Source organism: Elephas maximus, chromosome 3, assembly GCF_024166365.1.
Source record: "Elephas maximus indicus isolate mEleMax1 chromosome 3, mEleMax1 primary haplotype, whole genome shotgun sequence".
In the NCBI taxonomy this organism is placed as follows: Eukaryota; Metazoa; Chordata; class Mammalia; order Proboscidea; family Elephantidae; genus Elephas; species Elephas maximus.
Genome location: NC_064821.1, coordinates 14,704,731 through 14,731,584, shown reverse-complemented (window position 1 = coordinate 14,731,584; position 26,854 = coordinate 14,704,731). Strand labels below are relative to the sequence as shown.

At 41.2% G+C, this 26,854-nt stretch overlaps 1 protein-coding gene across 1 annotated transcript; it reads left to right on the top strand.

Moving 5' to 3' along the window:
- Positions 1–23,358: 23,358 nt before the first annotated feature.
- On the top strand, positions 23,359–25,816 carry LOC126070883 (serine/threonine-protein kinase MARK2-like). Its single transcript, XM_049875220.1, has 2 exons — positions 23,359–25,308; positions 25,538–25,816. Exons 1-2 carry the CDS (start codon positions 23,359–23,361, stop codon positions 25,814–25,816), a joined length of 2,229 nt encoding a protein of 742 aa, XP_049731177.1.
- Positions 25,817–26,854: the final 1,038 nt, after the last annotated feature.

Below are 26,854 nucleotides of genomic sequence, written 5' to 3'. Positions count from 1 at the left end.
GATAAATAGACTTGCAGGGGGCTTACAAATGTAAATATTCTACTCAGAGGTTGACTTCTACTTTGTCTCACAGTCAACGTCAGATTAATTGACCTGAGAATTAATGAGACATAAGAAACAAAGAGAGGAAGATCCTCAATGAGATGGACCGATACAGTGTCTGCAAACGTGGGCTCAAGCATGCAAGGATTCTGAGGGTGATGCAGGACAGGGCAGTGTTTCATTATTGTGCGAATCTGCGTTGTAGCCTTTCATCATACTCAATCAATCTATATAACCCGAGAAGCTGAACTATATGAAGAAAAATATGGTATCAGCATCGGAGGAAGACTCCTGAACAACCTGCATTACACAGATGACACAGCCTTGCTTGCCGAAAGTGAAGAGGACTTGAAGCACTTACTGATGAAGATCAAAGACCACAGCCTTCGGTATGGATTGCACTTCAACATGAAAAAAATGGAACTCCTCACAACTGGACCAATATGCAATATCATCACAAATGGAGAAAATATTGAAGTTGGCAAGGATTTCATTTTATTTGGATCCTCAATAAACAACCATGGAAGCAGCAGTTAGGAAATCAAAGAACATATTGCATTGGGTAAATCTGCTGCAAAAGTATTCTTGAAACTGTTAAAAAGTAAAGATGTCACTTTGAAAACTGAAGTGCGTCTGACCTAAGCCATGGTATTTTCAATAGACGCACCTGCCTGTGAAAGCTGGACAAGGAATAAAGAAGATCAAAGAAGAATTGATGCCTTTGAATTACGGTGTTGGTGAAGAGCGCTGACTATATACCATGGCCTTCCAGAAGAATGAACAAGTCTGTCTTGGAAGAAATACAATCAGAAAGCTCCTAGGATGCTGGGATGGCAAAATTTCATCTCACATACTTTGGAGGGATCAGATTCTGGAAAAGGATATCATGCTTGGTAGAGTTGTTGTTGTTGTTGTTAGGTGCCACTGAGTCATACGGACTCTATGTACAACAGCATGAGATACTGCCCTGTCCCTCGCCATTCTCATAATCATTGTTATGCTCAAGCCCGTTGTTGCAGCCAATGTGTCAATCCATGTTGTTGAGAGTCTTCCTCTTTTTCACTGACCCTCTACCTTAGTCTTCAAGGTGACATCTTTGCTTTTTAACACTTTAAAGAGGTCTCCTGCAGCAAGCTTGCCCAGGGCAATGCATCATTTGTTTTCCAGACTACTGTTTCCATTGGTGTTAATTGTGGATCAAAGTAAAATGAAACTTTTGATTACTTGAACCTGGTAAAATAGAGGGTCAGTGAAAAAGAGGAAGACACTCGATGAAGCGGATTGACACTGTGGCAGCAACAACGGTCTCAAACACAACATTTGTGAGGACAAGGCAGGACCAGGCAGTGTTTCATACAGTTGTACATAGCGTTGCTATAAGTAGGACCTGACTGGATGGCGCCTAACAACAACATTTTCCTGAGGTTGCGAGATCTGTACTGGGAACTTTTTCTCAAATCTCTATTAAAGCACTTGCCACACTGAATTGGCTACCTGTCTCTACCACTAGCCACAAGCCTTCCGAGGGCATCACTAAATCTTGGGAATCTTTGTATCTCCATGCCTGGTACGTAATACATACTTCATCAAATTTGGTTGAAGGAAAGAATTAAGGAGTTTATTAGTAAATGAACAATGCTATCACCTAATAAGTACCATCCTACCCCTATTTTGTACCCTGCGGTTCACTTTCCTCACTAATTTATCTTTGTAAAACACTATTTTTCAAACTTTTGGCGATTCCTTTGTAGATAGAAAAAAATAATGAGGATACACAAGCATGAAGTACAATCAAGTGAAGTAAAGCAGAAGCAGGTGGAGTGGAGTGGAGTAGAAAATAATGTTGCACACATGATAAGGCAAAGTCTTGTTTATCTTAAGTTTCAGTTGTGTGTGTATGTGTGCATCAGTACTGTATACTGGGTTTCGGCATAGGATGTATTCTTACTGTGGCTTCTGACCAAAATGATATGAAAGGCACCGTACTAAACCTTAGCTTTGTGCACTTCATGCCCTGTTAGGCAAGTCAGAATTAGATGCGATTCTGTTACTAGTTCTTGCAATTTTTTCTAACTCCCTTCAGTAATGTTCGATGTCTCTTCCTACAAGATTAATGCCTTAGCTTCACATTCAAGACCTTACATAATCTGCCCCCAACCTATTGCATATTGCTTTCTTCCCACAACCAGCGCCATTACAAAACATCAAGCCTATACAAATGCTCTGCTCCTTGCCTTTCCCACCCTGCTAAATGTACAAGACATAGTCTTTGCTTTGTAACTTTTGCTTACCCTCTCTCACTTTCACTCCACCACCCCTGCCACTCCTAATGGGCTCTGTCTTCTATGATTTAGCTACAGGTGTGTTCCTGACGGTCTTCAGCTACAAGGTATTGACACTTGGCTCATGGTAAGTACATATAATGTTTGCTGTAAAAATAGCACTGAGATTCTTGTACTACCACATAATTCCTTTTTACCTTTTATCTGAATTTTGTGATGAGTGTTCTTTACAATGCACAAAGTGAGAAGTTGGTTCAAACACAGTCTTAAGTCACATGTGATTGATTCACAGGAAGGCTATGAGACCAACGGCAACATAAAAATTATTTTAATTGTCTGTGGTTTTCTCTCACATTCATATTAATGACATCTTTCTCAAAATGCTAGCCCCAGTGCTCAACGACCAATGCCAATAAGCCACAGAAAAGACAAACAATTGCTTTTTTTCAAAAACCAGTTCACAGACTTTTGGAGAAAGAAGCAGTATATAAATACGTGTCAAAATAAATAATGCTATATATTTACGGCACATCATATTTGTCAAAGCCTCTGAAATCAATTATTTTCTGGTAATGACCACCCTAGCATTCATGACAAAGTGGGTCACTTAGTGTGATTATTAAGACTGTGTGTCAACTTGGCTGGGCCATGATTCTCAGTGGATTATCAGTTATGATGTAATTTGGCAGTTGTATAATGATGAAATCATCTTCATGATGAGACCTGCTATAATGTGATCACCTCCATGATGGGATCTGCTATGAGTAGCCAATCAGCTGAAAGGAAATTTCCTTGGGGTTGTGCCTGCATCCAGTATAGGTGGGCTTTCTAGTAAGGCTCACTAGTTTGCTTGCTCTGGATATTGCAGCTGGCTTCTGTTCATCTGACCTCCAGTTCTTTCTTGGGACTTGAGCTAGCAGCTTGCCTGCTATCTTAGTTATTCAGTACTGCTCTAACAAAAATATCACAAGTGCATGGCTTTAAGGAAATTTATTCTCTCACAGTTTAGTAGGCTACAAGTCCAAATTTAGGGCGTCAGCTCCAGGGAAAGGCTTTCTCTGTCAGTCAGCTCTGGAGGGAGGTCCTTGTCATTAATCTTCCCTTGGTCTAGGAGTTTCTCTGTACAGGAACCTCAGGTCCAAAGGATAGGCTCTGCTCTCGGCACTGCTTTCTTGGTAGTGTGAGGTCCCCTTGTCTCTCTGCTGGCTTTTCTTTTTTATGTCTCAAAATAGATTGGCTTAAGACACAATCTCATCTTCTACATTGAGTTTACATAAAGGCTGTTAATTCCATCTCATCAGCATCAGAGAGATAGGATTGCCAACACATAGGGATATCACATCAGATGACCAAATGGTGGAAAATCGTACAATACTGGGAATCATGACCTAGCCAAGTTGACAGATATTTTGGAGGGATACAATTCAATCCATGACACTTGCTGACCTTGAGTTCATCAGTCTCTGTGGTCTGGATCTTGGATTTGCCAACTCTGTGAGTCAGAAGAAGCCTTCAGCCTTACTTGGGAGTTTCCAGCCTCTACAACGCGTGAGCCATTTCCTTCATATAAACCTCTCTCTCTCTCTAGCTATATATATTTAGACACGCCACTGGTTTTGCTTCTCTAGAGAACCCAGCCTAAGACACTTAGCATTTATGTTCATTGCTAAAAGAATACTTATAAAACCAGAAGACAAATGTTTTATACAGATTAAGTAAGTGTAGTGAAAGGATACAACCCTGACGCACACCTTAACTAATTTTAAACCATGCAACACCCCCTCTAATGTGAGTTTCTTGTAAAGAGCATCCAGCTGGATCAAGATGTTTTTAAAGATTCAGTAATATGTGTTTTTGTTATAGAGTTTATTCAAATTATATTTAAAATAATTTACTGATAAGAAAGGACTTATCAGTCATCTTACTATCTATTTTCTACGTCTTAAATCTTTTTTGTTCCTCAGTTCCTCCAGTACTGCTTTCAGTTCTGTTTCATCATTTTTTCCCCAGTGTACCAATTTGATTCCCATCTCATTTCTTATTCTGTATATATCTTAGTTCTCCCTTAGTCATTAACCTAGGAATTTCAATTAACATATTAACTTTATAGAAATCAAGTTTGAATTAATACTGACTTAATTTCAATAGCGAAAAAAAACTCTACTCCTTTTCAGTGCCATACTGCCCCCCATTATGCTGTTATAGTCACAAACTAGGTCTTTTTACATTGTGTGCCTATGAACTTACCTTTACAATTATTGACTTATGCATTTGTTCTTTATATTATATATGGAAAAAAAATCTAAGAAAAAAGAGTACTTAAAATCAAATATGCAATAATACCTTTAATATTTACCTATGTAGCTACTTTAACATTTTTCTTTATTTCTTCAAATGGCTTCTAGTTACTGTCTAATGTCTTTTCAGTTTATCTTGGGAGACCCCCTTTAGCATTTCTTGTAGGTTAGTTGTACTGGTGATTAACTCCCTCAGTTTCCATTAATCTGAAAATTTCTTAACTTCTTCATTTTTAAAGAAATAGTTTTTCTTATCTCACTTCTTTTTTTTTTTACTGTCAATACTTTATGGACTCTATCCCACTGACTTTTGGCCTCCACAGTTTCTAATGAGAAAGTGACTGTTATCTGATTGAGAAGCCCATCTATGTGATGACACCCTCCTCTCTTGTTGTTTTCAAAATTCCGTTTGTCTTTTTCTTTCAACAGATTTGTCTGTAACATGTCTCTACGTGGATCTCTTTGAGTTTATCCTGCTTACAGTTCATTGAGCTTCTTGGATGTAGATTTATGTCTTTCATTAAATCATTTTTCAGCTTTCACATGCAATTCTTCTTCAAAGAAGAACTGATGCCTTTGAATTGTGGTGTTGGCGAAGAATATTGAATATACCATGGACTGCCACAAGAACGAAAAAGTCTGTCTTGGACAAAGTACAGCCAGAATGCTCCTTGGAAGCAAGGATGGTGAGACTGCGTCTTACATACTTTGGACATGTTGTCAAGAGGGATCAGTCTCTGGGGAAGGATGTCATGCTTGGCAAAGTACAGGGTCAGCGGAAAAGAGGAAGACCCTCAACGAGGTGGATTGACACACTGGCTGCAACAATGGGCTCAAGCACAACAACGATTGTAAGGATGGCAAAGGACCAGGCAGCGCATAGGGTCGCTATGAGTCGGAACAGACTTGACGGCACCTAACAACAACAACATCCAATCTGGAAACTTTTCAACCATTATTCCTTCAAATATTCTTCTGGCCCCTTTCTCTCCTTTCCCTCTGGTACTCCCATTATGTGTATATTGGTACACTTGATGTTATCCCACAGGTCTTTTAGGCTGTTTTTTTTTTTTTTTTTTTTTTTTTTTGGTTTTGTTCTTTGATTTTTTCCCCCCATTCTTTTCATCTTCTGCTTCTCTGACTGGATAATCTCAATTGACCTTTCTTTAAGTTTGTTGATTCTTTCTTCTGCCCTCTCAAATATACTACCGAACCCCTGGAATGACTTTTGACTGCCTTCAAACTTGGGGGGCTCATCTTCCAGCACTGTATCAGACAAGGTTTCACTGCTATTCATAAGGTTTTCACTGGGGAGGTCTTTTCAGAAGTAGACCGCCTGGTCCTTCTTCCTAGTCTGTCTTAGCCTGGAAGATCAGCTGAAACCTATCCACCATGGGTGACACTGCTCACATCCAAATACCAGTGGCATAGCTTCCAGAATCACAGCAACACACAAGCCCCCACAATACAACAAACTGACAGACACATGGGGCTGCAAATATCCATTAATAACCAGAATGTGAAATGTACCACGTATGAATCCAGGAAAACTGGAAATGGTAAAAAATGAAAAGGAAAGGGCGAAGATGGCTAACTAGTCAGAAGTTTCCACTGAACCCTCTTGCAACAAAGACCTGAAAAAACAGGTGAATCCATTACATATGTGACAATCTACAAACCCTGAGCATCAAACACGGAACTAAGGAATCGACCTGAGTCACAGTGGAGCTAGAGGCCATGCAGAAGCAGCGACAAGTTGCTGAGCCCGCTCAGCACCTCAGCTCCGATTCCTTGGTGCTATTCTTTGGTGCGAAGGCAGTGGGGCTGATGGTAGCTTCCTGAGACGTGGCAAAATCACCAAACGAAGGCAAACAAAAGAGGCGCATTCCTGACCCTGTGGTGTGCCTTCAGCGGACCTACCTGTGGAGTTTAGGAAGTGGCTACTTCAGTGGAAAAAAAGGCAAAGGGCCAGCACCCCAAGCCCCTTGTGTGACGGCCACAGATCTGGTGGTGGGGTTTGGGACAAAGCTGCTTCACAGAAAGAAGGCAAACACAGGACGCAGCCCTAACCCCCAGGGTAATCTCGGCAGAGACCCAGCCAATGCACACAGGCTCCACACGCCTCTGGAATCTGAGATAAAACAGAGCTCTAACACTAGATATGTGATTTTGTTTAATTTACCACATGGATCTAATAGCTCCTTCTTCTGAAAGTTCTCTATCCTATCTATCTGTTCCCTCATCCCCCTGCCCCAGCCAGCTTCAATAACATTTGAATTCCCTGGGCCTGAGACAGAACTTGCAGCACACTCTCTCTGACCCATTCTTCTGGCCTGGGAGAAGGAGCAAATTCACAAACAGGGGAAAAATACTTACCTGACTCCCCTAAACTGGAAGCCCAGAGCAGAAGTGGCTCCAGTCCAGGCATAAGCGATCCATAGACTTTGGCTTTCACCCCTGCATGGAACCAGGTGGCTATTATAATGCAAAGGCCAATCTGTTGGAGGTCTCACTGTAATTGTTTCAGCAACACAGTGGAGAGGCAGGTTTTGGAGGTCTGACACCACTCTACCTATTACACAGAGCCCTAACCTACCCACGGCAGGAACCTGAGGGCTAAGGTTCTACCCACGCCACCTAGCCACCCGTGAAAGGGCTCTGAGGATAGTGGTGCCTACGAGTCTTTACAGGTATAAGCACTGGGTGCCTAAGGTACACCTGCAGAGCCCATGCACCACAGCACTCTAGAGAACAGAGAGGCTCCTTGTTCAATGACACTTGGGGGAAGGCTGTCACCACCCTGCCCACCTCAGAGTGTGACCCCCTGCCGCTACCAGAAGCCAGTGCATACAACCATCACCACTACTCCTCTAAGACAGTAGGTGAGAGCCTATACCACACAGTAGGTGACCGACTATCAGGACACCTGAACTGATTCTGTCCAAGAATAGCGAATGGATTCATAGGCTCTTATACCTGGTAACAGCTCTAACCATCTGGTAACAGGACATTAGTGCTTTAAAGGCTCCAATAATCAAGTTGGCACACTCTAGTAGCCTACCTGGGTATATTAAAACAAAACAAAAAAAAGATAGGACACAGTGAGCAAACATAATATCAATTATTACAGTAACTTATAGATGGCTTGTGACAGCAGTTGATATCAGATCACATAAAGAAGCAGACCATGATTACTTCTACAGCTCCCAAAACACACAATAAAGGTCTCTCCTAGAAGAAGATGTATTTCTGGAATTGCAAGATATAGAATACAAAAGATTAATAAACTGAACACTTCAAGACATCAGGAATGACATCTGGAATGAAATCAGGCAATGTACAGAAAAAGCAAAGAAACACACAGATAAGGCAGTTGAAGAAATTAAAAAGATTCTTCAAGAACATAATGAAAAATCTAATAAGCTGCAAGAATCCACAGAGAGACACCATTCAGAAATCCAAAAGATTAACAATAAAATTACAGAATTAGACAACTCAGTAGGAAGTCAGACCAGCAGAATTGAGGAACTGGAAGGCAGAATTGTGGAGATGGATGATAAGTCACTGGGCACCAAGATATTTGAAGAAAAATCAGATAAAAGAATTAAAAAAAATGAAGAAACCCTAAGAATCATGTGGGACTCTATCAAGAAGAATAACTTGCTAGTGATTGGAATACCAGAACAGAGATGGATAACTGAATATACAGATAGAATAGCTGAAGATTTGTTGGTAGAAAATGTCGCTGACATCATGAAAGGAGAAAGGATATCTATTCAAGATATTCATCAAACCCCATACAATGTAGACCTCAAAAGAAAGTCACCAAGACATATTATCCTCAAACTTGCCAAACCAAAGATAAAGAGAAAATTTTAAGAGCAGCCAGGGATATGCAAAAAGTCACCTACAAAGGAGAATCAATAAGTTCAGATTACTTGGCAGAAACCATGAAGGCAAGAAGGCAATGGGATGACATATATTGAGCATTGAAGGAGATAAACTGCCAGTTAAGAATCACATATCCAGCAAAACTGACTCTGAAATAGGAAGGCAAAATTAAGTCATTTACAGATAAACACAAGCTTAGGGAATTTGCAAAAACCAAACCAAAACTACAAGAAATATTAAAGGGAATTCTCTGCTTAGAAAATCAATAATATCAGAAATCAACACAACACTAGGACACAGAACAGAGAATCCCAATATCAACTCAGATAGGGAAATCACAAAAATAAGATTAAAAAAAAGCTCAAAACAAGGAATCGCTGATGTCATTACATGAAAGATGACAATAATCAATAAAGAGAGACTAAATAAAGTAGGCACAGATCTCCTAAATGGAAAGGAAATCAAGGCAATACAGGGAGATATGAGTTAGGTTTATACTTAGAAAAACAGGGGTAAATATTAAGGTAAGCACAAAGAAGACTAACAATCCCATATTTCAAAATAAAAACCAAGATAAACATAAAGACTCAGCAAAAACAAAATCAAGTACACTGAAAAACAGAACACACAATTTACAAAGAAAAACTTCTCAGCACAAAAAAGAAAGTGGATATATGAAACTGTTAACAACACACAAAAAAAGGCATCAAAATGACAACACTAAACTCACACCTATCTATAATTACACTGAATGTAAATGGACTAAATGCACCAATAAAGACACAAAGAGTTGCAAATTTGATTCAAAAAAACATAATGCAGCTATGTGCTGCCTACAAGAGACACACCTTAGACTTCGAGACACAAGCTCAAGCTCAAAGGATGGAAAAAAATATATCAAGTGAAAAACAAGCAAAAATGAGAAGGAGTGGCAATACTAATTTCTGACAAAATAGACTTTAAAGTTAAATTCACCACAAAGGATAAAGAAAGACACTACATAATGATTAAAGGGACAATATACCAGGAAGATATAAACATATTAAATATTTATGCACCCAATGACAGGGCTGCAAGATACATAAAAAAAGCCCTAACAGTATTGAAAAGTGAGATAGACAGCTCCACAATTGTAGTACAAGACTTCAACACACCATTTTCGGTGATGGACAGGACATCCAGTAAGAAGCTCAATAAAGACAATAAATGCCACAAACAACCAACTCAACCTCATAGACATATACAGAACACTCTACCCACGAGCAACCAAGTATACTTTTTTTCCTAGTGCACATGGAACATTTTCTAGAAGAGACCACATATTAGGTCATAAAGCAAGCCTTTGCAGAATCCAAAACATCAAAATATTACAAAACATCTTCTGTAACCATAAGACCAAAAAAGTAGAAATCAGTAACAGAAAAACCAGGATAAAAAAAATCAAATACTTGGAAACTGAACAATACCAGGCTCAAAAAAGACTGGGTTATAGGAGACATTAAGGAGGCAATAAAGAAATTCATAGAATCCAATCACAGTGAAAATACTTCCTATCAGAACTGTTGGGACACAGGGCAACCAGTACTCAGAGGTCAATTTATATCAAGAAATGCATGTATCCAAACAGAAGAAACGGCCAAAATCAAAGAATTATTCCTACAACTTGAACAAATAGAAAGAAGCAAACCCTCAGGCACCAGAAGAAAGCAAATAATAAAAATTAGAGCAAAATTAAATGAATTAGAGAACAGAAAAACAATTGAAAGAGCTAACAAGACCAAAAGCTGGTTCTCTGAAAAAAAATTAAAAAATTGATAAATCATTGGCCAGACTGACGAAAGGAAACAAATAAACCAAGTAAGAAATGAGATGGGCGATATCATAACAGACCCAAGTGAAATTAAAGGAATCATATCAGATTACTATGAAAAATTGTACTCTAACAAATTTGAAAACCTAGAGGAAATCTGGGAATTCCTAGAAACACACTACCTACCTAAACTACCACAAACAGAACTAGAACAACTAAATAGACTCATAACAAAAGAAGATACTGAAAAGGAAATCAAAATCCCAACAAAAAAAAAAACCCTGACCTTGACGGCTTCACTACAGAGTTCTACCAGATTTTCAGAGAAGGAGTAACACCACTACTACTGAAGGTATTTCAGAGCATAGAAAAAGAAAGAATACTCCCAAACTCAGTCTATGAAGCCAACATATCCCTGACACCAAAACCAGGTAAAGACACCACAAGAAAAGAAAATTACAGACTTATATCCCTCATGAACTTAGATGCAAAAATCCTCAACAAAATTCTCGCCAACAGAATTCAACAACACATATCAAAAAAATAATTCACCATGACCAAGTGGGATTCATAACACTTATGCAGGGATGGTTCAACATTAGAAAAACAATTAATATAATTCCTCATATAAATAAAACAAAATAAATGAACTACATGATTTTATCAATTGATGCAGAAAAGGCATTTGACAAAGTTCAACACTCATTCATAATAAAATCACTCAGCAAAATAGGAATAGAAGGAAAATTCCTCAAAACAATAAAGGGCACTTATACAAAGCCAATAGCCAACATCATCCTAAACAGAGAGATTCTGAAACCATTCCCCTTGAGAAAGGGAACCAGACAAGGATGCCCCTTATCACCACTCCTATTCAACATTGTGCTGGAGATCCTAGCCAGAGCAGTTAGGCTAGATAAAAAAATAAAGTGCATCCAGGTTGGTAAAGAAGTAAAAGTACCTCTATTTGCAGATGACATGACCTTATATACAGAAAAAGCTAAAGAATCCTCAAAAAAACTACTGAAACTAATAGAAGAGTTCAGCAGAGTATCAAGACACAAGATAAAGATACAAAAATCAGTTGGAATCCTCTACACCAAAAAAAAAAAGAACACTGAAGATGAAATCACCAAATCAATACCATTTACATCAGCCCCCATGAAGATAAAATAACTTAGGAATAAATCTTACCAGAATGCAAAAACCTATACAAAGAAAACTACAAGACACTACTGCAAGAAACCAAAAGACACCTACATAAGTGGAAAAACATACCTTGCTCACAGATAGGAAGACTTAACATTGTGAAAATGTCTATTCTACCAAAAGTCATCTATAGATACAATGCAATTCCGATCCAAATTCCAATGATATTTTTTAATGAGATGGAGAAACAACTCACCAACTTCATAAGGAAGGGAAAGAGACCCCGGATAAGTAAGGCATTACTGAAAAACAAGAACAAAGTGGGAGACCTCACTCTACCTGATTTTAGAACCTATTATACCGCCACAGTAGTCAAAACAGCCTGGTACTGGTACAAAAACACATACATAGACAAGCAGAACAGAATTGAGAATCTAGACATAAATCCATCCACATATGAGCACCTGATATTTGACGAAGGCCCAAAGTCAGTTCAATGGGAAAAGACAATCTTTTTAACACACGGTGCTGGCATAACTGGATATCCATCTGCAAAGCAATGAAACAAGGCCCATGCCTCACACCATGCATAAAAACAAGCTCAAAATGGACCAAAGAACTAAATATAAAATCTAAAACGATAAAGATCATGGAAGAAAAAACAGGGACAACATTAGGAGCCCTAATACATAGCATAAACAGTATACTAAACATTACTAACAATGCAGGAGAAAAACTAGATTGGTGGAAGCTCTTAAAAAACAAAAACCTATGCTCATCCAAAGACTTCACCAAAGAGTAAAAAGATTACCTACAGACTGGGAAAAAGTTTTTACCTATGGCATTTCCGATCAGCACCTCATCTGTAAAATCTACATGATACTACAAAAACTCAACTACAAAAAGACAAATAATCCAATTAAAAATGGGCAAAGGATATGAACAGGCACTTCACTAAAGAAGGCATTCAGGTAGCTAACAGACACATGAGGAAATACTCATGATCATTAGCCATTAGAGAAATGCAAATCAAAACTACAACGCGATTCCATCTCACTCCAGCAAGGCAGGCTTTAATCCAAAAAACACATAGGAATAAATATTGGAGAGGTTGTGGAATGAATGGAACACCTATACACTGCTGGTGGGAATGTAAAATGGTACAACCACTTTGGAAATTGATTTCGTGCTTCCTTAAAAAACTAGAAATCGAACTACCATACGATCCAGCAATCCCACTCCTTGGAATACATCCTTGAGAAATAAGAGCCTTTACACGACATATATATGCACACCCATGTTCACTGCAGCTCTGTTTACAACAGCAAAAAGTTGGACGCAACCAAGGTGGCCATCAAAGGGTAAATGGATAAATAAATTATGGTATATTTGCGCAATGGAACACAACACATCAATAAAGAACAATGATGAATCCATGAAACTTTTTATAACATGGAAAAATCTGAAAGACATTATGCTGAGTGAAATTAGATGCAAAAGTACATATATTGTGTAAGACCACTAGTATAAGAGCTGGAGAAATAGTTTAAACAGAGGAGAAAATATTCTTTGATGGTTATAAGAGGGTGGATGGAGGGCGGGAGGGAAAGGGGTTTTCACTAATTAGATAGTAGATAAGTTTTTTTTTTTTTTTTGGTGAAGGGAAAGACAACACACAATACAGGAAAGGTCAACACAACTGCACTAATCCAAAAGCAAATTAGTTCCCTGATTAAACTGAATGCTTCAAAGGCCAGTGTAGCACGGGCAGGGGTTTGGACACAATGGTTTCAGGAGACATCGAAGTCAATTGCCATAATAAACCTATTAAGAAAGCATTCTGCATCCCACTTTGGAGAGTGGCCTCTGGGGTCTTAAACGCTGGCAAGTAGCCATCTAACATGCATCAACTGGTCTCAATCCACCTGGAGCAAGGAAGAATGAAGAACACCAAAGACACAAGGTAACTATGAGCCTAAGAGACAGAAAAGACCACACAAACCAGAGACTACACCAGCCTGAGACCAGAAGAACTAGATGGTGCCTGCCCACAACCGATGACTCCTCTGACAGGGAACACAACAAAGAAGCCCTGAGAGATCAGGAGAGCAGTGGGATGCAGACCCCTAATTCTCATAAAAAGACCAGACTTAATTGTCAGAATGGGACTAGAAGGACCCCAGAGGCTACAGTCCCCAGACCTTCTATTAGCCCAAAACAGGAACCATTCTCAAAGCCAACTCTTCAGACAGGGATTAGACTGGAATATGGGATGGAAAATGATACTGGTGAAGAAGCTTCTCGGATCAAGAGGACACATGAGACTATGTTGGCATCTCCTGTATGCAGGGGAGATGGGAGGGCAGAGGGGGTCAGAAGCTGGCTGAATGGACACGAAAAGAGAGAATGGAGGAAAGGAGTGTGTTGTTTTAGTAGGAGAGCAATTAGGAGTATACAGCAAAGTATGTATAAATTTTTGTATGAGACACTGACTTGATTTCTAAACTTTCACTTAAAGCACAAAAAAAAATTAAAAAAAAATCAGATGACGTATTGCATCGGGCAAACCTACTGCAAAAGACCTCTTTAAAGTGTTAAAAGGCAAAGCTATCACTTTAACAACTAAGGTGCATCTTACCAAGCCATGCTGTTTTCAAGTACCTCACATGCATGAGAGAGCTGGACAATGCCTACGGAAGACCAAACAATTGATAACTTTGAATTACGGTATCAGCAAAGAATATTGAATATGCCATGATTACTGGTGGAACAAACAAATCTGTCTTGGAACAAGTACAGCCAGAATGCTCATTCCAAGAAATAATGTCCAGGTTTGGTCTCACTTTCTTTTGACATGTTATCATGAGGGATCAGTCCCTGGAGAAAGATATCAACCTTGGTCAACAAGAGGGTCATCGAAAAAGTGGAAGACCCCCAACGAGATGGATTGACGCAGTGGCTGCAACAATGGGCTCCGGCATAACAATGATTGTGAGGATGGTGCAGGACCAGGCAGTGTTTCACTCTGTTGTACACAGGATCGCTATGAGTCACAATTGACTCAATGAGATCTAACAATAAAAACAAGGATTAGGATTTTGAACATGTCAAACTTGATGTATCTATTAAACTTCCATGTGGAGAATCTAACAATCTGGAGTGATCCTGTCTAGAGATATGCATTTGGAGTCCTCAGGGAGGGTGGAGGCTACAACTGTCGAGAGACCATGTGACAAGATAAGAATGGCCATGTGAGAACTTGGGTGGGCAGGTAGCTAGGAGGGATTAATGAATGCTGAGGCAACAAGCTGTGTAGATCACAAACGGGCCTATGACAATGCATCTGTAGACACGTTAGCCCTATATACCACTGAAAACCTCTATATCGTTGCACAAATAATTGACATGTGAGAAGGAGTATAAAGAGAATCCCAGATGCCGTGAGGAAGAACAGTAATGGCCCCGAAGTATACTTTCTGAAGAAGTTACATTTGATCAGAGACCTGAAAGATTGGTAAAATCTAGTTAGCAGTCGGGGCTGGAGAGGGAGAATTTAGGATGAATGGAACAGTAGAGATGACAGGGTATTTGCAGTTTCCTTATGATTGCAGTCCAGAGAGTGAAACAGGGAAAGTAATAACTGAAGTTTTAGGCGCCAGATAATGGAAGACTGAATAGGCTGCATTCAGAATTTGGAACTTCTCCTAAAACTAACGAGAATTCATGAAAGGATTGGAAACACGGGAGTCATTTGATTTATTTTTGCAAGGATATTCTGGTTAGAGTGTGAAGAACTGAACACACAGAGAGGTCAAGATGGATGTGGCAAGATGCAGGCCAATGTCAGACTTCCTGCAGGAGGAGAAGAGAACGTGAATATTCATTCACTGTTTCTTTTTCTGTCTTATGACTCAAACCCCAGTTCATGACAGTGTTTGCGATCTCATGCTTTGGATTACCCATTTCTAAATTCTCTGTTCTCTTAATTCTTCCCCCAAATACTACACATAAAGCTAGTACGATAAAAAATATTTTGAGTCTCAGAATTGCTGTGGTAATAAAATATACATGCCAATGGAATTACAGCAAATTTCCAAGATTAACATTTCTATTTGTGTTTAAAAATTTAGCAAAAAAAATTTAATAGCACCGCAACTTTTTAACAAGGATAGATGATAAATACAGCAACAGGAGACCTGTAGCTGTGTAAATATTCTACTCAAAGAAGGTTGGCTTTGAATTCTGCCATAGATATCTAGCACTGCTACAACAAAAATGCCACAAGAAAATGTCTTTAACAAAAAGAAATTTATTCTCTCACAGTTTAGGAGGCTAGAAGGCTAAATTCAGGCACAAGCTCCAAGGGAAGGCTCTCCAGGAAAGTCCTTGTCATCAATCTTACCCTGGGTCCAGGAGATTCTCAGTGCAGGGACCCTGTGTCCAAAGTAGGCAGTCCTCTTCTCTCTCTTCTTGCTTGATGGTAATGAGATCCCTTCAGGCTGAAATGACATGAGACTGGAGAGTTGATACACCACCGAGGCAGAAGAGTAAAGGTGTACTGCTGGCCTTGCCAGCTGAAGGCTTATGGCTTCTGGAGGTCCTTCGAAACAGGTATGGAGAAAAAGGCATTACACACATCAACAGGTCCATACGAGGTACCAGGAGATATATTAATTTGCTAAGGCAATGAAACCACATCTGGAACAGCAGCTGCAATTGCAGTCTCCACCTGGTTAAGTTTTCAATAATCCACTGTCATTCTCTAAGATCCATTTGTTTTTTCACGAGACAAACAGGCCAGTTCAATACGGATGTGGTGGGAATCAATACCCCTGCATTCTTCAAATCCTTGATGGTGGCAGTAATCTCTCCAATCCCTCCAGGAATGCAGCATTGCTTTTGGTTTCCTATATTCCTAGGTAGGGGCAGTTCTAATGGCTTCTACTTAGACTTTCCTACCATAATATCCCTCGCTCCACATGTCAGGGAGCCAGCATGTGGCTTCTGCCAGTTGCTGAGCATGACTATTCCAATTACGCATTCTGGATCTGGGGAAATCACTACAGTATGGGTTCGGGGACCCACTACACGCACTGTGAGACAGGCATGAGCTAATACTCCATTAATAAATTGAACTCCACATGCCCTCACTCTAGTAGTTGTGCCTCCATGCCTGCAGAATCTAATTTCAGGTCAGACTCCAGATCCTCACCCAAATCCAAACTCGACACAGTCTTGGGTTCCTTTCCCACACATTGCTTTGGCAGGGGTGGCTTGGCTTTGGACTTCCATTTGGACTGGCCAAAATCTGAGCTTGCTTCATCTCTTACTCTCACCTTAATCTCACAGAGTAAAAGTCTTTACCCATAGCTATCAATTCCAACTCATAGTGACATTACAGACAGAAAACTGCCCCACAGGGTTTCTGAGGCTTTCATCTTTATGGAAACACACTGCCACGTCTTTATTCCACGGAGGGGCTGGTGGGTTCAAACCACTGACTTTTTCCTTAGCAGCTGAGTGCTTAACTACTGCACCACCAGGGATCGTTAGAGTCTTTACAGACACCTAAATGATAGTGTTGGCAAAGAATATTGAATAATATACCATCGACTGCTGAAATAAACAAATAGATCTTACAAGAAGTATGGCCAGAATGCTCCTTAGACGGTGGATGGGAAAATTTCGCCTCACTTACTTTGGACGGGTTACCAAGAGGGACCAATCCTCCTGGATATTATGTTTGGTAAAGGACAAGGTCAGCAAAACAGAGGAAGAGCCTCAACAAGATGGATTGACACAGTGGCATCAACAATGGCCTCAAACATAGGCTACACTGAAGACACTGGTGAAAAACACGGCTCTAGGAATTAAGCACCAGTTGAGATGTTTCAACAAATGCATGCAGCAATGGAGGTACTCACGCATCTATGGCAAGAAATTTGGATGTTGGCTAACTGGCCAACAAACTGGAAGAGATATATGTGCCCATTCTAAAGAATGGTGATCCAACAGAATGTGGAATTTATCCAACAGTGTCACTAACATCACAAGAAAGTAATATTTTGCTAAAGGATTGGGCCAGATTCACTGACCAAAGCTGAGGGGGCAGGGCTGCCATGCTCAAAGGGCAGAAGAATGGGGTCTGCTAAGGCCGAGTGGATAGAGTCGCCACTCAGATGGACTAGGAGAATGGGGCTGCCCAAAGCTGATGGAACAGAGTTGCCGTTCCCGTGGGCCTGGGAGGTAGAGCTGAAGTTCAAGCCCTAGGGGACTCCAGCCAGAATTCAGAGATTGTAGCCAACACTTCGTATCTGGAGGGCAGGGCCATTACCCAGATGGTCTCTCAGAACAGAGGGTTATTTTCGACCCTTGAGAGGTAATGTAAATTGTTGCTGATGACCCCATCTCCTCGTTCCCTCCAATTTCTACCATTTCTAATAGAAAGGTTTACCCTGTGCCTGTTCCATTATTCTACTTTGAAAGCAAAAAAACTTCTAGATTTCACAGATGAAGAGAAATTATGCGACAGGAAAGAATTTGGACTTGGAGTTAAGGCTTTTGGGATGATATAAGGGGGTGAAAGTGTTTTACATGTGGCAAGGACATGAATTTTGGGGGTCTACAGCTGGAACCCCCACGTGTCTGGCAGTTTGTCATACTGTAGGGGCTTTTGTGTTGTTGTGATGCTGGAAGCTATGCCACTGGTATTCAGATACCAGCAGGGTTGCCCATGGAGGACAGGTTTCAGCTGAGCTTCCAGACTAAGACAGACTAGGAACAAGGACCCGGCAGTCTACTTCTGAAAAGCATTAGCCAGTGAAAACCTTAGGAATAGCACTGGAACACTGTCTCATATACTGCCTGAAAATGAGCCCCTCAGGTTGGAAGGCACTCAAAAGATCACTGGGGAAGAGCTGCCTCCTCAAAGTAGAGTCGACCTTAATGACGTGGATGGAATAAAGCTTTTGGGACCTTCATCTGCTGATGTGGCACGACTCAAAATGAGAAGAAACACCTGCAAACATCCATTAATAATTGGAACCTGGAATGTATGAAGTATGAATCTAGGAAAATTGGAAATTGGCAAAAATGAAATGGAACGCATAAACATCGATATCCTAGGCATTAGTGAGCTGAAATGCACTGGTATTGGCCATTTTGAATCGGACAATCATATAGTCTACTATGTTGGGAATGACAACACGAAGAGAAATGGTGTTGCATTCATCAACAAAAAGAATATTTCAAGATTTATCCTGAAGCACAACGCTGTCAGTGATAGGATAATATCCATACGCCTACAAGGAAGACCAGTTAATATGACTATTATTCAAATTTACGCACCAAACACTAGGGCCAAAGATGAAGAAAGAGAAGATTTTTATCAGCTGCTACAGTCTGAAATTGATCTAACATGCAATGAAGATGCATTGAAAATTACTGCCGGTTGGAATGCGAAAGCTGGAAACAAAGAAGAAGGATCAGTAGTTGGAAAATATGGCCTTGGTGATAGAAACAGTGCTGGAGATCAAATGACAGAATTTTGCAAGACCAATGACTTCTTCATTACAAATACCTTCTTTCACCAACATATACAGTGACTACACACATGGACCTCACCAGATGGAACACACAGAAATCAAACTGACTACATCTGTGGAAAGAGATGATGGAAAAGCTCAATATCATCAGCCAGAACAAGGCCAGGGGCCGACTGGGGAACAGACCATCCATTGCTCATATGCAAGTTCAAGCTGAAACTGAAGAAAATCAGAGCAAGTCCACAAGACCCAAAATATGACTTTGAATATACCCCACCTGAATTTAGAGACCATCTCAAGAATAGGTTTGATGCATTGAACACTAGTGACCGCAGACCAGATGAGTTGTGGAATGACATCAAGGACATCATCCATGAAGAAAGCAAGACGTCATTGAAAAGACAGGAAAGAAAGAAAAGACCAAGATGGATGTCAGAGGAGACTCTGAACCTTGCTCTTGAGCGTCGAACAGCTAAAGCAAAAGGAAGAATTGATGAAGTAAAAGAACTGAACAGAAGATTTCAAAGGGCAGCTGAGAAGACAAAGTATTATAATGACATGTACAAGGAGCTGCAGATGGAAAACCAAAAGGGAAGAACACGCTCGGCATTTCTCAAGCTGAAAGGATTGAAGAAAAAATTCAAACCTCGAGTTGCAATAGTGAAGGATTCCATGGGGAAAATATTAAACGATGCAGGAAGCATCAAAAGAAGATGGAAGGAATACACAGAGTCATTATACCAAAAAGAGTTAGTTGATATTCAACCATTTCAAGAGGTGGCATATGATCAGGAACCGATGGTACTGAAGGAAGAAGTCCAAGCCGCTCTGAAAGCACTGGCGAAAAACGAGGCTCCAGGAATTGATGGAATATCAATTGAGATGTTTCAACAAACAGATGTAGCGCTGGACGTGCTCACTCGTCTATGCCAAGAAATATGGAAGACAGCTTCCTGGCCAACTGACTGGAAGACATCCATATTTATGCCTATTCCCAAGAAAGGTGATCCAACCGAATGTGGAAGTTATAGAATATCGTTAATATCACATACAAGGAAAATTTTGCTGAAGATCGTTCAAAAACGGCTACAGCAGTATGTCGACAGGGAACTGCCAGAAATTCAGGCAGGTTTCAGAAGAGGATGTGGAATCAGGGATATTATTGCTGCTGTCAGAGGGATCCTGGCTGAAAGCAGAGAATACCTGAAGGATGTGTACCTGTGTTTTATTGACTATGCAAAGGCATTCGACTGTGTGGATCATAACAAACTATGGATAACACTGCAAAGAATCGGAATTCCAGAACGCTTAATTGTGCTCTTGAGGAACCTTTACATAGATCAACAGGCAGTTCTTTGGACAGAACAAGGGGATACTAATTGGTTTAAAGTAAAGAAAGGTGTGCATCAGGGTTGTATTCTTTCACCATACCTATTGAATCTGCATGCTGAGCAAATAATACGAGAAGCTGGACTATATGAAGAAGAATGGGGCATCAGGATTGGAGAAAGACTCATTAACAACTAGCATTATGCAGATGACACAACCTTGCTTGCTGAAAGTGAAGAGGACTTGAAGCACTTACAGATGAAGATCAAAGACCACAGCCTTCAGTATGGATTACACCTCAACATAAAGAAAACAAAAATTCTCACAACTGGACTGGTGAGCACCACCATGATAAACGAAGAAAAGAGTGAAGTTGTCAAGGATTTCATTTTACTTGGATCCACAATCAACACCCATGGAAGCAGCAGTCAAGAAATCATAACACGCGTTGCATTGGGCAAATCTGCTGCAAAGGACCTCTTCAAAGTGTTGAAGAACAAAGATGTCACCCTGAAGACTAAGATGTGCCTGACCCAAGCCATGGTATTTTCAATCACATCATACGCATGTGAAAGCTGGACAATGAATAAGGAGACCAAAGTAGAACTGACACCTTTGAATTGTGGTGTTGGCGAAGAATACTGAATATACCATGGACCTCCAAAAGAACGAACAAATCTGTCTTGGAAGAAGTGCAGCAGAATGCTCCTTAGAGGCAAGGATGGTGAGACTGCATCTTACATACTTTGGACACGTTGTCAGGAGCAATCAGTCCCTGCAGAAGGACATCATGCTTGGCAGAGTACAGGGTCACCGGAAAAGAGGAAGACCCTCAATTACGTGGATTGACACAGTGGCTGCAACAATAAGCTCCAGCATAACTACGATTGTAAGGATTGCGCAAGACCGGGCAGTGTTTCGCTCTGTTGTGCACAGGGTCACTATCAGTCAGAACCGACTCGATGGCACCTAGCAACAACAACAACAAGGTGGAATGTCATGGATTGAATAGAAAGGGATGAAACGCGTTTACGAAAGTCACAGCCCAGATCCGATGGAAGGGGAGGTTCCCTGGGGTGTGACCTCTATCACCTTTTATTTTCCAAGAGATGAAAGGAGAGAAATGTAATCAGAGAGATATAAGTACCTCATGCCACCAAGAAAGATGTGCCAGGAGCAGAGCACATTCTTTGGACCTACGGTCACTGTGCTGAGAAGCTCCTAGGCCAGGAGAAAATGATTGATGACAAGGACCTTCTCCCAGAAACAACAAAGATAGAAAGAATTCCCTGGGAGTTGGCACCCTGAGTTTGGACTTGTAGCCTTGTAGACTGGGAGAGAATAAATTTCTCTTTGTTAAAGCCATCCACTTGTGGTATTGCTGTTATAGCAGCACTAGGTAACTAAGACACTTAGTGAAGTAGAGGGTTAGGGAGAAAGAGGAAGACCTTGACAAGACAGACTGACACAGTGGCTGCAACAATGGGCTCAAACACAGCAACAATTCTGATGATGGGGCAGGACCCAGAAGTGTTTTGTTGTGTTGTACCTAGGGTCGCTATGAGTCAGAATCAACTCGACAGCATCTAATAACAACAACAGCCACTATGCAAGGCAGGAACGCAAGCGGAAATCTATATACAACTGTTCACTGCAGCACTTTTCACAAGAAGCAAAAGATGAACACAGCCAAAATGTCCATCAGCAGGTGAATGGATACACAAACTTTGGTACGTACACACAATGGAGTAGAACTGCTCCACAAGGTTTTCAAGGCTGTGACCTTTCAGAAGCAGATCTCCGGGCCTGTCTTCTGAGAAGTCTCTGGGTGGGTTTGAACCCCCAAACTAGTAGATGAGCAATTAACTGTTGGTGCAAGCCAGGGACTTCCAATGGAATATTACACACACTCCCGAAAATGAAGTCTTGATGCATACGACAACATGGATGAAGCCTGAAAACACCAAGCTGAGAAAAGTCAGTCAGTCAGAAAAGGAGAGATGCATTCTGATCTCACTTATAGGACAAATATACACAAAACAAAGCATATTAGTGGTTACCAGGGGTGACAGGGAGGGGGAAGGAAGAGTTTTTGATTAGGATCATTGAGTTTATGTGAAAGGTAGTGGAATGATTTGGAACATAAACCGTGAAATGCTTGCACAGCTTGAATATAAGCAATGTAACAAATGCACATGTAGAAATTGTTGAAATGGCGTGTTTTATTATGTATATTTGGAACACAATAAAAAAAATAACATGAAGATCAATAAAAAGGAAAGAAAAGCTCTGTGGAATTCTCGCTCTACACACACACACACACACACACACACACACACACACATTTTTCTTCTAAAAAAAATGAGTAAAGAATCCCTGAGAGCAAAAAGCACAGTCAATTACCCCACCATTTCTTGTGGTGACCTCATAAGGAGCCAATTCTTTGGAACTCCAAGCCCCTATATAAGTCCCTGGAAACCTAGGTTTGTGGTCTTTCTGGCTCAGGAAGCTCCTTCAGTGACCTGAGACATCGTGACCAAACTTGGCTTGTTTTCTCTTTAAATTGTGGTTTTTCTATTTCCTCGCCAGCTATTCTTATTTTCTCTTTGTTTTTCCTCATTTGCATTCATTCGTTTTTCATTTTATTCTTCCTTTACATCCTCAATTTTTCTTTTTTTCTATGTACTTGTTAATTTTTTTATCGTCTTACTATTATTGTTTTATTTTGTATTTTTTCTTATCCTCATGTTATTTATTCCTTTTTTGAATCTTTCTCATTGATTTCTTGTTTTGTTTATATATACAATTTATCTTATTTTTATCAGTTTTTAACATTTTACTTCCTCTTTTCTCATTTTACCTTTTGGATTATATTTTAACTTTTTCTCATTTTTTCCATATTTCATTAAGTTTTTAGTCACCACTTTTCAGGGTTTTGGGTTTTTAAGTTTTTAATCCTACCACCAGGGCACCTCTTATCCCAAAGCCCGCTACGCCTTCGCACCATAGCCAACATGCTGCAGAGCCACTTAGCCTTCTCTGCTGTGGAGGAAACTCATGTGGGACGCTACCACCTCCTCAGAACCATCGGCAAGGGGGCATCTGCCAAGGTCAAGCTGGCCCAGCACATCATCACCGGCCAAGAGGTAGCCATTAAAATAATTGACAAGATCCAGCACATGTCCTCCGACCTCCACAGACTATACAGAGAGATAGAAATTATGAAGGATCTCCATCATCCAAATATTGTAAAGCTGTTTGAAGTCATAGAGAATGAGCACGCCCTCTATATAGTGATGGAGTATGCAAGTGGAAGGGACCTCTTTTACCACCTAGTGAATCATGGCTTCATGAGCGAAAAAGAGGCCCAAACGAAATTCCAACAAATAGTGTCAGCGGTGAAGTACTGCCACGACAAGGGTATTGTTCATAGGGATCTGAAAACAGAAAACTTACTATTGGACAAGCGAATGAACATCAAACTTGCAGACTTTGGTTTAGGAACTGAATTCATCACAGGGAGCAAGCTGGATACCTTCTGTGGCACTCCCCCTTATTCTGCCCCAGAACTCCTTCAGGGAGAAAAGTATGACGGACCCCCAGTGGATGTGTGGAGCCTGGGAGTCATCCTATACTTCATGGTAACTGGATCTCTGCCTTTTCGTGGGAAGACCTTGACGAAGCTGCGAGAGCAGGTGCTGCAGGGACAATATCACGTTCCCTTCCACATGTCTAGCCAGTGTCAACACCTGCTCAGTAAAATTTTCATTCGTGACCCAAGAAAGAGAGCCACATTAGAGGACATCCTAGCACATCTATGGATGAAGATGAACCATGAAGAAAAACAAAAGCTCTATGTGCAGCCACTCCCAGACTACGATAACCACTGGCACACTGAGGTGACGGTGAACACGGGTTACATGCAGGAAGACATTCATGACTCACTGTTGAACCACAATTACAATGATGCGAACGCCACCTATCTGATCCTGCGTCACGACACATATGAGATTGACAGCCACACCAGCACCCTGGTACCCCAGGCTGAAGCCCATTGCACCGATAGCCACACTCCTTCTTCATCCCATGAAGTGCCCCCTACCGTCTGTCCTAAACCCAAACAGCGTAGTTACACCGAGCCCACCATTCCCACCTATGGTTACTACATCTGCGATGCTTTGAACACTCTATCTGAGGGAGGGATGGGGACCTCCATGGTGTCTACTTCTCCATCATTCTCCCTGGCCCTGGCCCACCTGCGGCAGCAATCTACCACAGCCTGGGCACAGCCCAACCAGGACTCTGATCTGTATGCCAAGGTGAGAAACAGTGAGGTGCCACAGCCCATCACACCACCCCAGTGTGTTTCTGTGCCTTCCTCCTCAGCCTACACCATCAACGAGAGTGCCGGGGCCCCGGAGAAAACCAGTTTTACCCAGGGAATGTCAAAACTAAGCTCCGTAACTGAGGAGCAGGTGCATGAGTTACCTGACCAGCCGAGTTTGCCCCAGACTGTGAGTCTAGCCTCTTCCTCTGAGGAGGAAGTGCATGAGTTACCTGACCAGCCGAGTTTGCCCCAGACTGTGAGTCCAGCCTCTTCCTCTGTCAGCAGCCAGGGCTGGAAGCGGGCCACTGGGAGGTTCTTTAAGCTCATGAGAAGATGCCTTTGTTTTACATATGACAAAAAGGACCACAAAGCATCGGACAGCAAGGCTGCACAAATGATCAAACCTCAACAGGCCAAACCACGCTCTCTCAAATTTACCTGGAGGATGAAGATCACCAGTTCCTTGGAGCCCGACGAGATGCTGCAGGAGATCTGTCAAGTGTTGGATGCCAATGGCTGTGACTGGGATCTCACCCACAAATACACACTGCTGTGTATGAATGGCACACCAGGACAACAGGACTTCACTCAGTGGAGGATGGAGGTGTGCACCCTGCCTCGGAGGACGCTCAATGGGGTAAAAGTGAAGAGAATTTCAGGGACCTCTGAGGCCTTCAATAGCATTGTCTCAAAAATCACCAGGGACCTTGCACTTTAAAATGGGGGCAGCAGAGCTGCCTGAGAGAAAACAGGAGTTCCAAGGTTTAAGCTCCTTTGTAATTTTGAAGGCAATGTTCGGAAAACCCACCTAAAAAAGGTGCCCGAAATTCACTTCACTTAACCCTGTTGAGCAATCATCAAGGCAGTGTGCATACCTTCATCCTCCACTGCACAAAGTCCTCTTGGCCTGCACGTCACGTGTGCACAGCAACACATATGCCCGGGAGACATCCCACTCGCAGCTGTTGGCATCGCACACTTGGCAGATCTTCCACATCATCTCGTTGGGCTCCATGGAGCTGGTTCCTCCACGTAAACTTCAGCGACAACAGCTTGGCCTCTCCAGGTTTAAGCACTTCCACCTCGTCTTTGCTCTCAGATTCCTACAGATCCGCTGCAGCAAACATGAAGCAAAGAATTCATGAAAACAAAACAAACACTCCCAAATTCATCCGTTCAGACAGACAAAGGAAAGCTTGTAATAGGGAAAGCCACTTGATTCACTAACACGGCCATCGAGATCTCTCTGGAGTCCCTTGGGATGCACTGAACAGCAAACCAGAAAGTTGTCGGTTTAACTCCACACACAGATGACTTGAAAGAAAGGCCTCCAGTCTATTTCTGAAACATCTTGAAGCTGAAGAAAATCAGACCAAGTCCACAAGAGCCAAAGTATGACCTTGAGCTTGTCCCACCTGAATTTAGAGACCATCTCAAGAATACATTCACTGACTGAACACTAATGACCGAAGACCAGGCGAGTTGTGGAATGACATCATATGTTCTTCCTTGTGAAAAAATCTGGAGTTTAGCCATCAAATTAGATCCTGGGCCATGCGAAACTCAACATGGAAGACTTTCAAGTGGGCCTAAGTATTTCAAGAATAGGCATCAATTCTATTATACATTGGATCCTTTTCTGAACCTGTTTATTGTTTTCAGAGGGAGACCACCTGCCCTATCGTCTCCACCCTAGGAGAAATTTTTCTAGCACACCCATTTATAGAACTTTAGTAGCCTTGGAGGTGGCATGCCAATAAATTTTGCCCAAATTGACCTTGCTTCTCAGCTTTTCATGGTTGGCTCTGTCTCCTGTACAGTGACATGTCTATATTTTTTAACACTGGGTATCAGTTTCCAACAAATATTTCCGTATTAATGGTTTTGGTAGGCCTAGCACACACTGGAAGCAGGTAGTTGTCAATTTGGTTAGACTCTCCCACGTGAAGAGTGCTTAGATAGCTCCATGGGATTAAATCCATCTTCCATAAGAAATTGCTTTGCTATAACCCCCCAGCAGCCATGCCTGATTACTGGGGGCACAGCCACAATTACAATTCCTATAGGACATACAAAATACTGAGTGTTATTTAAAAAAAAAAAAAAAAGAAACTTGTGTTTTGACAGTGTGAGAAGGTTACATTAGGGAAGAACTTCCAAGCTAGTTGTAGTTCCTGATTTTT

Excerpts from the sequence above, each read along its gene's own strand:
- LOC126070883 (XM_049875220.1), top strand. The coding sequence starts at position 23,359 with ATGCTGCAGAGCCACTTAGCCTTCTCTGCTGTGGAGGAAACTCATGTG. Across the intron at positions 25,309-25,537 it reads CTCGGAGGACGCTCAATGGG|TGTGCATACCTTCATCCTCC; the intron begins GTAAAAGTGAAG and ends TCATCAAGGCAG.